General features: G+C 40.9%; 1 protein-coding gene across 6 annotated transcripts in view; it reads left to right on the plus strand.

The window, feature by feature from the left end:
- BRCA2 (BRCA2 DNA repair associated) overlaps positions 1 to 18,765 on the plus strand; it is a 53,250-nt gene that overhangs the window by 25,836 nt on the left and 8,649 nt on the right. For 5 of the 6 annotated variants that reach the window (XM_087894762.1, XM_087894759.1, XM_087894761.1 and 2 more), the window contains exons 12-18: positions 97 to 192; positions 2,988 to 3,057; positions 4,424 to 4,812; positions 5,657 to 5,850; positions 8,756 to 8,943; positions 16,070 to 16,240; positions 17,049 to 17,406. In XM_087894762.1, coding sequence (XP_087750888.1) covers positions 97 to 192; positions 2,988 to 3,057; positions 4,424 to 4,812; positions 5,657 to 5,850; positions 8,756 to 8,943; positions 16,070 to 16,240; positions 17,049 to 17,406 — 1,466 coding nt within the window. The remainder of the gene's footprint in view (positions 1 to 96; positions 193 to 2,987; positions 3,058 to 4,423; positions 4,813 to 5,656; positions 5,851 to 8,755; positions 8,944 to 16,069; positions 16,241 to 17,048; positions 17,407 to 18,765) is intronic. The other variant, XM_087894764.1, reaches the window with a different exon arrangement.

The raw sequence follows: 18,765 nt of genomic DNA on the forward strand, positions 1-18,765 counted from the left end.
AACATGATTTAATAAATCAGTTAAATAAATATTCCATAGTAATTTGTATTTATTGAATATGCATTTTTGAAATGTTCAGTGATATACCTTTTTCAGGACAACCTCCTATTAAAAGAAAGCTGCTGCCTGAATTTGATCAATCCGAAAAATTCACTAGATCATCTTTCAAATCTTCAAGAAGTTCTCCATATGGTAATTTTTGTTTTTCAGTCTATGTAAGTCATCTCAAAGATGCATACATTTTGTCTTCATTGGCACTTCATTTCTTTTCTTGCTTATTATTTTATAGTGCCTGCATATTTTTCTTGTTTTGAGATTGACATGTGAGGGACTACAGTGTAAAAAGTGAGAGGATTGATCCATGGTTGTTGTTACCTGTTCATTCCAAGTGATGACTAAAGCCTTAATTGAACTTTCCATTTTAATCTTAAACCCCAAACATGCTCTGAAAACCAACAGCCCATCAGGCATATGGGCAGACTATTCAGCGGTCCCAGCTCCCTATGGGAGAGCGAACACTACCAGAAAACTGCAGGCCAAGTTGAGAGTAATCTTACTATAGCAGGTGACAGATGTTAATATCCTTCAGATAACATAATAAATGCCCTAAGATTAAAAAAAAACATATTCATTGTGTGACCTCTATGGAATGAATCAGACCAAGGATTACAGTTGTCATGGTAGCTGTGAAATCCCAAACCACCTCATAATTTGAGCAATAACAAGTTGAAGTCTCCCAATTACATAAGTCTGAGAAAACATCATCAGTTTGTCCACAGGCCTGGTTAGGGAACCTGCTATGGAGAAGAGAAGTTAGTATAATTGCAGCAGTCACAACTATTTCCCAAAGCCCAACTTCAGAAGCAGGATCTTATTTCTGGTTAACAGAGGAGAACTAAAGGCTGTTAGAGTTTCCCCCATAACTCACCACTCCACCTCCCAAGACTTGGAGTTGTTGCTTGATCATATGTTCTGTAATCTGCAGTAATAAATGCAATGTAGTTAACAGAACATTTGATCAGTAATATTTAAAAATAAATTATTTTGAATCACTTATTTCTTATTTCATTAGGAATTTCAATGTTGGTGGGATTGTGGTTTCCCAGAGAGAAATATTATGCAATCTGAGGGTCTGCTGCTTGAAGAGCAGATATAATACATGGCCAAGAGGAATTTGTCTAGTTTTGGCTGGTATAGTTTGTGACCTTTTCTGGCACAGGATATTGTTGTGACCGAGGCCCAAGTAGTGATTACCAAACACAATTCAGTCCTGACCAAACTTATTTTATTAAAACAGCTGAGAATTAATTCATTCTCAGCTTAGTCCAAAACTAATTCTTCATAACCAGTCTGTCAGCCTTATCACCAACCTTTGATGTCTTTGGCAACCTGCCAAAGGCTTTTCTTGGCAAAAACCCCACAAAGTTCAAGAGACGTTGACAAGAAGTACTGGAATCAGCGTTGCTTTTCTACAAAGAACCCAATGGCTCGTTGCTGCTCTTTTAAGCCTTATGGGAGTGGCCTTACTCCCGAGTCGTCCTTTTTGCTTCAGCTGCTCTTGCCTTCTGGCAGCTCTTCGCATGCATGCACTAGAACAGGCTCCTCCTATTGCTCTTTCTCTCTGCTGTCCGCCTCTGGAGGCTCCGGAGTCTGCGCATCGCTCCCAGATGGCCCTGGCCCCATCTCTGCCTCCGGCGCGAAGCCCTCGTCCGGTCCTTCCCCTAACTCCAGGACTGGCCCATTGTCCTCCCCAGCCTCCTCACTGTCTGACTCCGCTACCAGGTCCGCAGGCTGCTGGCGGACCACAACAGATATACTGATATAGACATTTATGATTTTGTCACTTACCAGCTTTATTATTGTAATTTACTTTGCGTGAGACAGCATTTGAAATCCATTCAGAAACTTTGACTGATTCAAAATTGAGTGATCTTTGTAGTGGTAATAGTATTTCCATATTATTACTGTCAGGTTTCGAGGTCGTCTCAAATAAATTGCATTTCAAACAAAGTCTTTGATGAAAAACTCCCGTTTATTAAGCACAACATTCTAACTCCGACTCTATTGTAGCCAACACTGACTTCCTGACCCAAAACCCTCTCTTTCCTTTCCCCACTCTTCTGCACTCATTGGCCATCTTCCAAGTCACTCTACCCCTAATCTACTGCTCCAGCTCAAAGGAATTTCCCCCCTCCCATCCCATCTCCTAGGGGATATTATCTCCAGGGAAAATAAGTAGGTGAAAAGTCAAACGTCCCTTTCCAGACACCTCCGCTTCTCCTTCTTATGTCAGCACTAGAGTAAATGCAGGTTGAATTGCTGACAATTACACTATCACAGAGCTTTGGCAGATGAACATTTTTCATGTATAGACAAGAGAGAAGGTATTTTCTTTTCTTTGGTGATCAAATATATCTTTTGCATTTAAGAATGGGCTATATTCCAGAACTCTGAGAAAAGCCATATTCCAATAGCAGTAAATCTTTAATATAGATATGTGAGCAGTAATTCAGATTAATGTTAAAATTGTGCCAGAGAGGGCATAATAAAAAAATTACAACCATGTTCCAAAGTCTGCTTGCTTTTTCAGTCGTCTAAAAGTGACAGTTTTTTTCAATTATGTCAGGCATAGGGTAACATATCTTAGGGACCCCAAGGATCTTGCTATTGCTTGTAGAATAATATCCCATAATTGTTTTCTATCTATTCTTACCTATCTATTCTCAATAAATGGAAGCTCATGGAGAGCAATTCTACATCCAAATACCAATTATTCTACATCCAGTTATTTGCAGCAGGCATAGTGGTGATTAAGTTATACAATACTTGACAAATGTTATTCAAATTAGTACAACCTTAACTAATTCTCCCAAAAATGTTCATGAGATAATTTTTTAAAACTCAGCTAAAATTGATATTTTATCATAAACATAGAAATCCATATTCTTTTAAATGTCATTTGATTCATAGAACTTATTTTTATTTAGGTATAATAAATGACAGGAAAAAAATATCCAACAAGATCTCTTTAAAACCAGTCATCTGTGGCTCATTTAGGTAAGAGTAGTCTGTCATTTCATTTTAGGTTTAATTTTTCCTTAAAAATTATTTATACTTTCATATACTGTCATATGACAGCCATGGCCAGGGGGGCTTTTTGTCAGGTTCGCCTGATACGCCAGTTGCGCCCCTTTCTGGACCAGGACTCCCTACGCACGGTCACTCAAGCACTCGTCACTTCTCGTCTGGACTATTGTAACGCTCTCTACATGGGGCTCCCCTTGGGGTGCACCCGGAGGCTCCAACTGGTGCAGAATGCGGCTGCGCGGGGGATTATGGGAGCGACGGGGCGCTCCCATGTGACTCCTCTCCTGCGCGAGCTGCATTGGCTTCCGGTGGACTTCCGGGTGCGCTTCAAGGTGTTGGTGATCACCTTTAAAGCGCTCCATGGCTTAGGGCCAGGGTACTTACGGGACCACCTTCTGCCACCAATAGCCTCCCACCGGCCGGTTCGCTCCCACAGAGAGGGCCTCCTCAGGGTGCCGTCGGCCAGACAATGCCGGCTGACGACCCCCAGGAGGAGAGCCTTCTCTGTGGTGGCACCTACCCTATGGAACAATCTACCCCCAGAGATACAAGTGATCTCCGGATTTTTCGTCGGGCCCTAAAAACTTATTTTTTTCAGCTAGCCGGTCTGTCCTGATTTTAGGGTTAGTTTTAAAATTTTAATATTTATTTTAATTGACAAGTTTTAAATTATGGGCCAAATTTATAAATTATTTTAACTTTATTTTTTAACTGTGATGTTTGTATAGATGTTTTTTATCTGGCTGTTCACCACCCTGAGTCCGAAAGGAGAAGGGCGGTATAGAAATTCGAATAAATGAAATGAAATACTTTGTCCAAAACTTTGCCCAAAGGTCTAAAGCAGTAGTTGTGAGTTTTGGAAAAATCTTAGCTGACTAGATTGAATTTCCTAGATCATAGTAGCAAAATCAGTGTAGAAAAAGTGATTCAAGGAGGCATAGTTCTATTTGATTTACTGAATTTTATTTTAATTATATAAAATGTAATTTGTAAACCATCAAAAGGTTATAATGAAATCACAAAAATATAAATAAGGTAGCAAATATCTCTGGTTTTTATTTCATTTAATAATCATGTAGCCACTCATCTCAACTAAGGAAATTGGGCAATGCACAGCAGTAGGTATTATTTTTAAAAATGCATTGGATAATCTTTGTAACATTATTCTGGAAAGTACTAAATTATTATTCAGTATTAATATAAGTAAATTACCAGTAAATTAAATGTGTGTGCAATACATGGCGACTTAACTGTGTGACTTTCCTAAAGGGAACATAAAAAGATTTATTGTTAGTCTTCCATTCAGATTCTTATAAAAATGTTTTTATTTCTTCAGTTCCACAAATGAACAACAAGAAATACTGAATCCAAATTTTAGTATTCAAAAACAAGTTATGAAAGGATCTAAATCTGGTGGTTTTTCAGAGCGGTCTTCAATTAGGTCATTGGCTCAGTTTGGAATGATCGTAAGTGAGGAAAACAAAACACATAATCATTATTCAGGGAAAAAACCTACCAAGATCTTTGTGCCTCCTTTTAAAATAAAATCAAGAACTTCAGAAGGTGGAATAAGTAATGTCAAAGACCATCTCTCATTCAGTTGCAAAAGTATCAACAGAATGGAAGAATATAACACAAAAATTAACAAAACCTTCATTGACTCAGAAAAAGATAATTGTGCACGAATATCAGCTTTGGATTCAGGATATAGTAAAATAGTTCAAGGTACATTGGATATCTCATTCTTGTTTTTATTTTGGCATGTATGTAATGTTTATTATGATCATAACAATTTCTATAAAAATTCAATATACAATTGAACATATTTTATGTTGCAGACCTTTGAAAATTAGATATGAGATCTGTTTTATCGCCACTTAATACCTTTAACATCAAGTACTTTAATTTTTTTTTAAAAATCAATGTTTAACCTGAACAATTTCATTTTTTCCTACTTATTAATTATTGCTAGGTCCAGAGATATTGTCTAAAACTCTTATTATAACAAAAAATACCATTTAAGAAGCAAATATAGAAATAAGGCTGACAATATTCTAATTGGATAACTTCCATATACAAAATAACAATTAGATTTCTAGTTATGGAAATACACAAAAGTTATAGATAGCAAATTCACAAATGTTATGATTTGTTATGACTTGTTAATTTTATAATTTCTTTTCCTAATTTTTATATAATGCCATCTCTAGACTAGGGAATTTCAGTTATATACAATTATATGTACTCTTTGAAAATTTATAATACTAGTCAAGGATATCTCTCCTATTAATTAAGGATCTTTTTACATGGATTTTTTAAAAACACATGCATTGTTACAAAAGTAACTCAGATATGTAAAAATTACAGAAATAGCTTATTCACTAACAATACTGGTTTTGTTGCTGCACTAATGCTGAAATAAGGGCAATATGTCTCTTATAAATTTTTCATAGATAGTCCATATGTGATCTGCACTAATTAGAATTCAGTGTTGCTATCTTAGGCAAGTTGGAACTTTCTGATTTAAATTAAAATTAAAATAGCTATGATTTCATTAATACTTTGGCAGACATAACAAAAATGACAACATATCTTCAGTATGCCAGAAATCTACAACAAATGAGAATTACAAAGAAACAAGATCAAATAATTCGTCCACAACCAGGCAGCCTGTACCTTGTAAAAAGATCTTCTGGTCTTTGCAGAATTCCCTTAAAAGCTGCAGTCAAAGAGAAATTGCCTGACTTTTATTCCAGTGAACAGGTAAGCACAGTATCTTTTAAGAGGCTTATTATTAAAAATTATCTTGTATGTGCATATACAACCTCTTTGGAATCTTAAGAAATTGAGTCTATAAACTAAAGTTTTCCATTTCATCCAGGGGTGAAATCTAAAAATTTTTGCTACCGGTTCTGTGGGCGGGGCTTAATTAGTGGGCGGGGCTTGGTGGTAAGGGGACTGGGAGGGCGTGGCTTGTTGGTCAGGTGGGCGGGGCCAAGTCAATGTCACTTCTTTGCCCTTTTTTAACCTACAAAACACAACACAACACAACTGGCTCACCCACAATATAAAAGCAGCTGTGCTAGACCCAAAATGGCCCCTGCAAGAAGCAGGAATCTCACACAGCCACAAAAAGTCCAAAAAACCAACTTTCACACTTTACACACACAAAATTCCACGTACAGCTTTGTGAGATTTTGTGTGTTTGTGTAGTTAGAGTGAAACACTACAGAAACACACTAAATCTCAGAAAGCTGCACAAATATTATTTTATTTTTATTTATTTTTATTTTTATATAAAAGCAGCTAAATTTAAAACTTCCTAAACTTTAAATGGCTAGGTCTAAAAAAAGAACAACTAAAAAAACCCCCAATTAACTATTTTTTTAAAGCTCCCAAAGGGGAAAAAAACTTACCCAATAAAACAGGGCTCTCCAACCTTGGCAACTTTAAGACTTGTAGACTTCAATTCCCAGAATTCCTCAGCCAGCTTTGCTTTGCTGGCTGAGGAATTCTGGGAGTTAAAGTCCACAACTCCCTGCCTGCTTGATTGCAGGCAGGGAGATTCAGTTGCTTGCTGATGCAATGGATTGCAGCGATTACAGCAAGGCATTGCGACCAGCAGCTAAGGTAAGCAAGCTGAGGGGAGGGGGGAGGGATTTTTGCTACCGATTAGCAGGCAACTCAGCTGAGATCGTCAGAGTTTGGATCGTCAGAGCCATTTAAAAGAAAAAAAAGGCTCTGAAGATTGCGCGGCTCAGCTGGGCATGGGGGGCAGGGGCAGGGATTTTTGCTACCGGTTCTCCGAACTGCCCGCCACCATCGCTACCTACTCGCCTGAGCTGGTCCGAACCGGGAGCATTTCACCCCTGATTTCATCCTGTCTGGAAACTCTGGTAACTTGTTTTAGAAAATACAAGTTTTTTCATGGTTTGAAGGGGGTATATTATAATAAGTTATTGTGTGCTGAAGCTGAAAAACAAAACTTTCTCATTTTGTCCAGTCCAGTTGATAGGGGACTTTATAGATTGGTTGTTTGCACAAAAAGCAAGAATACAATTATTCACATAATACTTATTATAGCCACTGATCAATAACTGCCATAGATGTTACTGTGTTTCCTGAAAATAATACACTGCCTTATATTTTTTTGAACCTGGGAATAAGCACTTGGCCTTATTGCCATGCACTCAAAAGCCCGATTGGGTTTATTATCAGGGGATGTCTTATTTTGGGGGAAACAGGGTAGCTACAGATTAATTTCTAATGACTGTGGGTATATTTCCCATTCTTTGTAAGCAAAGATACTAATTTTAGTGATGGTGGTAGACAGGGGGATTTGATTTAAATCGAGTTGATTTAAATCACTAGTAAAAAGGCTTGATTTAAATCAACTCGATTTAAATCATAATTTTTAAAGAGCAACTGTCATCTCTGCTACTCCTTTGACCCACTGTTGACTCACTGATAGTCCCAGTGTTGCAGAATATACAGCCTCATGCTACATAACTAAACTCCATTTCATGCTGAATAAACTAAATTATTTATGTATCTTAAATAGAAAACTATGTTACGATAGATTTTTACTCCAAAAGTTTTTTATTAAAATAAATTCGATAAAAATCAAAAAAATCCAATTTAAATCAAAAAAATCCAATTTAAATCAAAAAAATCCAATTTAAATCAAAAAAATAAAATGATTTTTTAAAAAAATCATTGATTTTTATCCACCCTGGTAGTAGATCAAAATTAAAATAGAACAGATTTAGTGACAATACAAAGACACCGTAGTACAGATTTCTTTGGCTTTTTATTGTTTCTTTATAAGTGCTCCTCACAGAAGCTAAATTAGTGCACCATGTGCTTTGCACTTGAATTGTAATTACAATTGAAATTAAGCAGCAATGTGTAACAAAACTATAAACAGCTTATGTGTCTTCAAAATTTCAAGTCTTTATACAACTAGAAATATTTTAGAATTATATGTCCTGTTCCAACAACAGTTGGTTATTGTTTTTTTTATCAGTTTTAACTTTTTTTTTGGTACATTATGCTATCTTCAGCACCATTTTTTACATAGAATGGTATATATATTTCCATTATTTTCTCCCTTAATTCTGATTGATATCTTTCTATTTTTTATTTTTAATATGTTTTTGAAACATAAGACTTACAGTATATACAGTATGTACTGAATGTAACCAATTTCCCCATCTCCATTTTTTCTCTTTTTCCCTCTTCATTTTCTTTGAAGAGGAAAATAATACTAACATTCCTAATCCATTCAGTGGCATATTGATCTGGTTTTGATATATTAACAACTATAGAATGTTACATACCCAAGTTTCAGATGTATGTTTGTTACTCTTTCTTTTTTTCATCCGCAGTCCTGAGGAGATCACTTTTTGCTTTTAATTTTGATTAATCTGGATTAATTATTATTAGTGACAATATGATTATTGTATATTTTGTTCTGAACTTGGATAATTTCAAGTAATATTAACTCTCTTTTTGTCCACAATCCTGAGGATATTATTTTTTGCTTCTAATTCTGATTAATCTGTTAATATTGTTAATGACAATATGTGGTCATCATATATTTTGTTCTAAACTTGGAAATTTCAAGTAATATTATCTAAAATATTTTGTCTGCCTTTTATCCTTGCAGTTGTATGCTTTTGGTGTTTCCAAGCAATGCATAAAAATTAATAGCACAAATGCAGAAGATTTTCAATTTCTCATCCAGGATTTTTTCAGTAGAAAATATTTTCTAGAAGACCATGGAATACAGTTGGCTGATGGAGGATATATTATTCCTAATGATGAAGGAAAGGTCGGAAAAGAAGAATTCTTTTGGTATGATGTTTAAGAAATGTGTCTATGAGGATATAATACGTTATTAAGTGTTAGAATTACTAATGTTTTTAATGCCAGAAAGGTTTATATTTCTCAGTACCAGGGCAATGCAGAAACTATTTGTTTAAAATTAAAAAGTTAGTTTTTATTGTTCTCTCTGAAAAACTAAGATTAAGACACTGTTTACATTTTAATACTAAATCCAGAATCAAAAGCCATTTAACATTTCTACAGAAAGTCCTGGTTTCTTTCTTTCTTCTTTATTTGATTTATTTGGTTGAAAGCAAAGATATTTTTCAGCCATGTGAAAGAGGTAACTCCAGGAACCTCATATACTTAAAAGAGAATATTTCAAAATATATTCACACCTGCATGAAAAGCCTGTTTAGAAATGACTCTAACATTTCTAGATGGCATTCTGTGGTTCTCATGACACATATAACACTTCTGATTATCTCAGGGATTGACCAGGTCACTAATGGTGAAAGCTAAGAAGTTGTTTAGGGCCTTATAGGTCATAAGCAAAATCTTGACCCCACTTGGGCTCTGAATGGCAGCTACCAGTTGAAAAGTTTATTCAGCTGTTGAGCTACTGTACTATCAATATTTTGGCACAGTATAAAGTAGGTTCTTATACTTGCTTGCTTACTTATTATTAGATTCTATTCTATTCTGCCTTTGTTTTATACAGTTCAAGCCTGGATGCATAATGTTCTGTCCTATTTTCCCCACAACAAGCTTTGCTAAGAGAGAGGGCTGGTCCAAAATCACCCAGCTAGCTTTCATCTTTAAGGGAAGACTAGAACTCTCTCTTTTTTGGGGGGGGGGATGGGAAACTAATATCCAAATAAATGCTCCTTTTTGTTTATTAATTTAAATAGATCATTAATATTACTAGAATCAATTACAAGTATTGCTGCAGGCTTTTCCTTCTTACTAAAATAATTTATAAAACTTATTTTTTCATTGAAATGTATGATCTCTAGGTTCATGTACAAGAAAATAATAAGCACACTTCTTGATCATGCTTTATCACATGCATAATCCTTTTTTCCCTAGCATATATGCATACACGCACACGCACGCACGCACACACACACACACATAAAATCCATTAATCTTTTTGAAATATATTTCCAGCATGGGTTCTGTCATTCATAGAATTTGCAACATACATCCAAACCTGACATCTGCTTTCTTCCATGTCCCCTACTCCACTTGACAGAGTTCTCTCAAGTACCTTGTCGAGAGCCCTGGACACATCGGCGAATATCAGCGATCCTGACCTCGATCTCTGGATCCGCAGCCGGGCTCGTGCACTCTCCAGCGGCACAACGGGGGGGGCCGTGGGCGGCATTGTATAGTCACGGGGGTGAAGGAGGGTGTTAATTCAGACACACAGGCAGCCGGTCACCCCTGCGGCCGGGATAGGGATGTAACTTTAAAACGCTCCGCTCCTGCGGAGCTGTGGCGCATGCGCCTTAGCCACCCAACCCGGAAGGGCGTTTACTTTGACGGCACGAATGTTTAAATTGCGTTGGGAGGCAGCCGCTCCCAACGCCGACTTTTCTGTCACACCCCCCGTTCGCTGTTTTACCCAAAAGGAAACGACGACTCGGATACCAGTTCTTGTGTGCATGTAGTCTTTAATCCGATCAGGTCACGCGGGAGCGAACCTTCCTTCCAGGGTTGGAGGGAGAGGCGCTGGCTGGAGGAGGATGAGGCAGAAAGAAGCCATTCTACAGGACTGGGGGCTTCTACTTTGGATGTACTTCATGAGAAGTTTGGCGAGGGGAGCTTTAGGGACGCCCATTCGTGGCGGCCATGGGTGCCTGCACAGGACACCTGGCAGGGGAGGGGGGAGTCTCGAAGTAACGCTGACTCCCGCTTCCGTCTAGCCAGCCCAAAGCTTAGACTCGATAGTAGAGGACCGTCATTGCCTAGTTCAGAGTCTTCACAAGGGGGGGACCAGTTAGCTCCTCGGCGTCGGGGTCAGGCCCAGACGGAACTCCCTGGTCAGCCAGGACAATATCAGGGGGGAGTCGCCTCTAGAGCAGACCAAGACACTTGATCTGGGGCCCCGGCTCCTATTTGGGCACCCGCAGTAGGCCAAACCCACCAACGATTTTGGGGCCCTCCTCCTCTACAAGCGGCCTTTGATGGAAGCGCGGACAGAGTGTCCCTGTTCCTGAGCCAGGTCCTAAGTTATATAGATTTATATGGCCATTTATACCCATCACAATGGGCCATTGTAGTTGCTATTACCTCCGTCTTAATGGGTGAAGCAGCGGATTGGGTCGCTGATCTTCACAGCGACCACGCCAACAAGTTGGCGGATGTAGGGCTTTTCCTGGAAGCGTTGTGCTCGCGTTTTGAGGACCAGTCGAGAACACAGTTGTTGGAAGGGGAGCTAGTGGCTTTACGTCAGGGTGGACGGCCTGCAAGACAGTACGTCAAGGAATTCCGCATTGTGGCTGGTCATCTAAGGGCTTGGCCTGAACGGTTATTAGTGCATCAATTCCGCCTGGGTCTAGATAGAGACCTCAGGCAAGCTTGTGTGTATAGGGGATTGGGTCCCAAGCTATCGGACTGGTTCCATGCAGCAGTGGATTTAGATGTCGGGTTGAGAGAGTTCGGACCCGTGGGGTGGCCAATTATCCCCCACCAGCACGGCGTAGTGCGGACAAGCCGCTAGGTCCTCCGGCAGTCGGGGTGTCAGCTCCTCGCTCTCTAGTACCTGTGGGACGGGGTTCGATTAGGTGTTTTCGCTGTAACCGATTAGGCCATCAGGCAGCCGAATGCCCTTTACCAGCAATACCATCTACCAAAAGTACACCAGCGGTAGCCAGAGGACGGGAACGAGCTCGTTCTTCGTCAGACTGGTCTAGAGCTACAACACCAAGCACAACCCGAGGGCCTCGAATGGAAGCGGAGAAGTCCCATGAGCAGGTTGCCGTCCCGGAGGTCTCTGACAGCAGCGATGAAGACGCTCCTGTGGACTCTATGGTGAGTGGTCCAATACAACCGTTTGTTATCCCTATTACACTCAAACATCCCCACACCCGAAAGACAGTCCAACAGGGCGCTCTAATAGACTCCAGGTGTAGTCGGTGCCTTATTCGGGAGGCCGTAGCCAAGGAACTGGGTCTCCGTATACTAAAACTGCCCAACCCCATTCGCTTTGAGCAAATGGACGGCTCTTTATTAGGTGGGAAACCAGCAACCCGAATTACTGAATTAGTCACACTAGGCATTGGAGAACATTGGGAGACCATTCGGTTTATAGTAGTGGATACTATAGTAGAACCCGTAATATTAGGTCTCGCGTGGTTGGATAAATGGAGGCCTACTATATGGTGGGAAGGGGGGTTTCGGCGAATTTGATTGAGTGTAGGACCAAAGCCAGAGCCAGAGGCACCAGTGGGCCAGAGAAAACTACAGGTGGGGGGATTAGTCAGTGCGACGCCACCGGCATACCCGGATGAGTATAAAGATCTGGAGGCAGTGTTTAAGGAAGAAGAGTGCGAAGTGTTACCACCCCATAGACCTACTGACTGCGCTATAGAGTTAAAACCAGGGGTTACCCTTCCTAAACCACGGATGTATGCCATGACGAGACCTGAATTAGAAGAGTTAAGACGTTACATTGATAAAAATCTGGCAAGAGGCTTTATTCAGCCCAGCCGTTCCCACTTGGCTGCGCCGGTGTTATTCCGGGAAAAGAAGGACGGGGGGCTCCGCCTGTGTGTGGACTTCCGGGGCCTAAACGCTGTTTGTGTCGAGCATCTATACCCCCTTCCATTGATGAAGGATCTGTTAGCTACTCTGTCAACGGGGAAGATATTTACAAAACTAGATCTTCTTGAGGCCTATTATAGAGTATGAATAAGGCCTGGCGATGAGTGGAAAACAACATTCAACTGCCCGTTAGGGAGTTATAAGTTTCGCGTTATGCCTTTTGGTTTACAAGGGGCCCCAGCTGTGTTTATGCAGGTCATAAATGAGGTGTTGCATGAGCATTTATATCGGGGGGTCCTTGTTTACCTCGACGATATCCTGATATACACCAAAACAATGGAGGAACACGTTGCATTGGTGCGCCAGGTGTTATCAAAACTGCTTCGAGCCAAATTGTTTGTTAAGCTGTCAAAGTGCGAATTTCACCGGAGAAAACTCGACTATCTGGGATATCGCATCTCCGAGACTGGGGTGGAGATGGACCCAAAGAAGGTGAGCACGGTTCTGGAGTGGCAAGCACCTACGACAAGAAAACAGTTACAGAGTTTCCTTGGGTTCGCTAATTTTTATCGGCAGTTCATCCCTGCCTTTGCGCACATCGCTCTTCCATTGACCGACCTGTTGCGGACAAAAGAATCGGGAGTGAAGGCGAGGCCGGGCCAAGTGCTCTCTTGGACTCCAGATTGTCAGAGGGCGTTTGAGGCGTTGAAAACATTATTCGCACAGGCGCCTATATTGCGGCATCCAGACCCCACTTTACCATTCGTCGTGCAAGCAGACGCGAGTGACGTGGCAGTGGGCGCGGTTCTTTTACAAAAAACCCCAGAAGGGGAGTTGCATCCATGCGCCTATACGTCACGCAAGTTTTCCGTTACTGAAAGACGTTGGGTGATCTGGGAGAAAGAGGCTTTTGTGGTGCGTTGGGCATTACTTACGTGGCGACATTTGTTAGAAGGTAGTGGTATTACATTCGAAGTATGGACGGACCATAAAAATCTAGAGGCCTTGCAAAATCCCAGACGACTGTCTCCGAAACAAGTTCGGTGGGCACAATATTTTCAACGTTTTGACTTCCGGTTACGGTACCTTCCGGGAGGACGGAACTTTCTGGCAGACGCTCTATCCCGTCTGCCACAATATGACAGTAAACGAGAGGAAGTGGTACAGGCGATGTTACCAGACAAACAACGAGCATGCCAAACATTCTATACTGGGTTAGATTCCACCTGGAAGGAGGAGCTGCAAAAGCAGCTAACCACGGATGCTTGGTGTAGGGACAACCAACAAAAGTTAACCCAACGGGATGGACTTGTTTGGGTGGGGAATAGACTATATGTTCCCGAGGCTCTGCGACAATCCGTTTTATACAGGTGTCATGATACTAAAGTAGCTGGTCACTTTGGCTTTCAAAAAACGTTACATCTGGTGCGCCGCCAATTCTGGTGGCCACGTTTTATGAGGGACGTTGAACAGTATGTAAGAAGCTGTAAGACGTGTGCTGTCACCAAACCCCGCACAGGAAAACCTCTCGGCCTCCTACAACCTGTAGCTGAGCCCACACGACCCTGGGATGAGATCGCAATGGATTTCATTGTCGACCTCCCAGAAAGTAATGGTAACACAGTAATATGGACCGTTGTGGACCTTTTCTCGAAGCAGGCCCACTTCATTCCGTGTTCCGGACTGCCGTCTGCTCGCAAGTTAGCTAGAATGTTTATATGGCACATCTATCGATTACACGGGCCTCCTCAACGTATTATATCGGATAGGGGTGTTCAATTCACTTCAAAATTTTGGCGTATGTTTGTAAAATTGATAGGGTCATCACAAGGATTGAGTTCAGGGTTCCATCCATGTACCAATGGAGCAGCTGAAAGGGCCAATGTGCTAGTAGAACGATACCTACGCTGTTACGTGTCCCATCAACAATCTAACTGGTCCGAGTTGCTCCCCTTTGCTGAAATAGCTTACAATAATGCTGTTCACGGAAGCACTGGGTATACCCCTTTCCAAATAGTGTCAGGGAAAGAGTTTCCCGCAATACCTGAGTTAGAGGTCCAGAACCAGAACCAGCTACCACCAGATAGGTGGGCTACCCACATCTGGAAACAATGGCCACATATACAAGCAGCTCTAAATAAAGCAACAGAAATGTACAAACGTCAAGCAGATAAAAAAAGGGCCGGTCACAAACCATTTGTAGTAGGGGAGCAAGTCTTCTTGTCTACAAAGTACCTCAAACCGCGTACACCTAGCAAAAAACTGGGCCCGAAATACCTAGGCCCGTTTCCCATAGTACGGGTCATCAACCCTGTTACCGTAGAACTAAAACTACCACCATTACTGGGTAAGGTCCACCCGGTCTTTCATAGTAGCCTTTTAAAACCGCTTGATGCTATCCGGGACAATCTACCCAGACCTGGACCAGTAGATGGAAACCGCTACGAAATAGAAGAACTCCTGGACTCCCAACATAGGGGGGGCACGATACAGTATTTAGTTAAATGGAAGGGGTACCCATTCGAGGATGCCTCATGGGTCAAGGCTGATAACGTGCAGGCCAACCGTCTGATTAAACAATTCCATACGCACTATCCACATAAACCCAGGCCGTAGGGGGAGGGTATCGGTATCTCAGTACTTTTATTAATACTTCCATTTCTATGTTCCAGGAGCAGCCCTGGTAGGGGGAGCCGCCTGTCGAGAGCCCTGGACACATCGGCGAATATCAGCGATCCTGACCTCGATCTCTGGATCCGCAGCCGGGCTCGTGCACTCTCCAGCGGCACAACGGGGGGGGCCGTGGGCGGCGTTGTATAGTCACGGGGGTGAAGGAGGGTGTTAATTCAGGCACACAGGCGGCCGGTCACCCCTGCGGGTGCTCAGCGCACTATTGTCGCCTGCCGTTGCCGTTGTGACCTGATCGGATTAAAGACTACATGCACACAAGAACTGGTATCCGAGTCGTCGTTTCCTTTTGGGTAAAACAGCGAACGGGGGGTGTGACATACCTCTCATTTATGTTCATAGTCTTCTACATCCTAACTCTAGCATTTTCCTTTATCTTATCACATCCAATTCTTTCTCAAATTATTTTTCATTGTGTTTTGACTAAAATATAGAATTTTATAACATAAATATGTGTAGTTGCCTGTAGTGATTTAGAGCTTAAATGTGAAAAGTTTTAATGCAGGAGATAACACAAAGAAACTCCATAGGACATTTCTTAGCTTCTATACTAGTGGGAGTCTAGGCTGTGTTTTTATTTATCACTCTTTTCAAAACATGCATTTAAAAAGTTGAATTGTGATTGTTATTGTCTTTTCTATATTGAAACTCAGGATTTATCTTCTAATAGTTTGATAAATTTTCTAATATTTTTGTGCAGGGCTTTATGTGATACGCCTGATGTAGATCCCAATCTAATTTCCAAAGCCTGGGTGTCTAACCATTATAAGTGGATTGTATGGAAACTGGCAGCTATGGAGGTTGCATTTCCACAAACTTTTGCCAGTAAATGTTTGACACCAGAAGGAGTATTACTTCAGTTAAAGTACAGGTAATGTAAAGATTAAGATTTAGGGAAATGACTCTTCTGAATTTTACCTTGTGTCTGTATAGCTGTTGTGACTCCGACCCCCAAGCCCGTCTTATCAGGGGGAGAAGACTCTGAAAGTGAAGGAGAGGAGTTGGCAAGGCCTCCCTCTCCAGGACCCTCCTCTCTGGCAATGCCTCAGGTGTCCTCCGAAGGCCAAGAGATGGGCCAGGAGCCAGGCACTTCTGAGCAGCCGCAGTTAGACAGTGACAGAGATAAGTCTTGGCTGGATCCCCAACAGCGTCGGAGAGACAAGTGCACGCAGCAGAGAAGGAGGCATGCCAGAGATTAAGCTGAGTCACTGGACCACACCCCACAGGGGATAAAAGGGGGTGTGGTGGCCATTCAGGCCTTGTGACAGATAAAACTGAAAAGCTAGCAAGTCATACTGCGTTTCTGGAACTTCGTTATATGCCCTCCTTGGATTTATTATGGACTGGACTTGACAATTCTTTGGCTTTGTGGACTTATTTTGGTTTATCGGACGGAGGAGAAAAACCTCCCTTTGTGAGTAAAGTTTTTGGCAGGCAGCTACTGGGTTGCTGCCAATTCTGTTATCTCAAAGAAATTCCTGACTGCTGGTTTTATTAACTCCTGGCTGACTGTGTGCGTGTGTAAGACAGGGACAGAACAATAGCCTTAATTACTGCTCTGCTTTCAAATGAGACTGTTGTTGTTTACTCCTTAAATTAAGTGCTATTACTTAGCAAGAGAATTGCTTCTCAAAAACATCCAAATTCAGTTTGAAATATTTGTTCAATTTTTTTTTAAGGTATGATATAGAAGTGGATAAAAGTCAACGATCAGCCATCAAAAGAATAACAGAAAGAGATGATGTTGCTGGAAAAACAATCATACTGTGCATCTCTAAAATTATATCATTTAGCACAAACATGCCTCACACTGCTGATGGCAAAAGCATCAATGAGGACAATAAAAAAGAAGTGGCAATCATTGAAGTTACAGATGGTTGGTATGGAATTAGGGCAGTCTTGGATCCTCCTCTTCAGTCACTGTTATCTAGGCAGAAGCTTACAGTTGGCCAGAAAATTGTTGTACATGGAGCAGAGCTTGTGGGATCTCAGGATGCAAGCACTCCTTTAGAAGCACCAGAAACTCTGATGTTAAAGGTACATTTATAACCTATGATTGTACTTCAAGATGACTTTTATATATTGTAGGAATGGGCAGCGATAAACATTTCTGCATAGTTGTCTCTTCTTTTTGTATTTTCCTTTCAGAGTTGTAGGTCTCCAAGTCAGGTATCTCCCCGCCCCTCTTAAAGTGAACATATATGTGTCTATAATTTGAGTTGCTTACAAATCCTTTTATTATCTACAGTATTTATAGGGCATTGAACTCAAAAATTTGAACTGCAGAATGAAAACAATCAAGTGGGGGGGATGATATAGTGTTAAAAAACAACCCAATATATAAAATATAAAATGTCAACCAAAGATGATAAATCACCAACCACAGATAACTCATTTGACTAGATCCAAATGCTTAGGGGAGAAACAAATATTACAGTAAAATAGCAATAGCAATTAGACTTATATACCACTTCATAGTGTTTTACAGCCGTCCCTAACCGGTTTACAGAGTCAACGTATTGCCCCCAACAATCTGGGTCCCCATTTTACCGACCTTGGAAGGATATGGTTGATATATGGAAGACTCCTGACACATCAAGGAGGGCCAGAATGAATGCACTACCCCATCCTAAATTTGACTAGATCATTGACCAGCACAATAAAAGCCATCTCTGTACTTAACCCACTTCTAAACCCTCAAAGAATCCAGATAATCTACTTCCTCCAGAGTTCTCTGAAACTGGAAGCTGAACACCACCTTAGCAACCTTCTCTGAAAGTTGGAGACTGATGAAAGCTGTCCAGATTGATTGGGCCCATGAATGGTCTCTTGAATAGCAGGTGCTCCTCCATCTTTCAGAATTTGAAAAATCACATCGCTCTTAAGGAGACATTTTTATCACCACTTGATATCCACCTACATGCACCCTCTCTGGAAGCATTAACAAATCAAGAGGCCTTGATTTAATTATGTAAGAAAATCCTGGGGAAAAAACTAAACTCTCTCTGAAACCAAATAAAGTCCTATAGGTACCTGGACCAGGTTGATCCAACAAGGCACTTCCTTGCAAAGGTGGTTCCAGGGTCACTCTGTCCATTACAAGGGACAGGCCAACATCCCATGTCCAGATCACATAGCCACCTTCCTGAGACCAAATATAGTACCTTCAGCAAAATCAGAGTCACTGGTCAGAAGGGCAACTATAGAAATCAAGTAAATAAATAAAATGTACACAATTTGAAAATGAGTAGTATAGACTACTTTTATTGCACTTACAATTGACAGATCTAATTTATTCCCTTTCTCTGAAATTTAACATTTGCTCTATAATTAGATGTGCTATATGTTTAAAAATCTACATGGCTATCAGGCTACAACAATGTGTTCTGAAATAAG

Source organism: Pantherophis guttatus, chromosome 5 (assembly GCF_059756535.1).
Source record: "Pantherophis guttatus breed Tessera chromosome 5, ASM5975653v1, whole genome shotgun sequence".
Classification (NCBI taxonomy): domain Eukaryota; kingdom Metazoa; phylum Chordata; class Lepidosauria; order Squamata; family Colubridae; genus Pantherophis; species Pantherophis guttatus.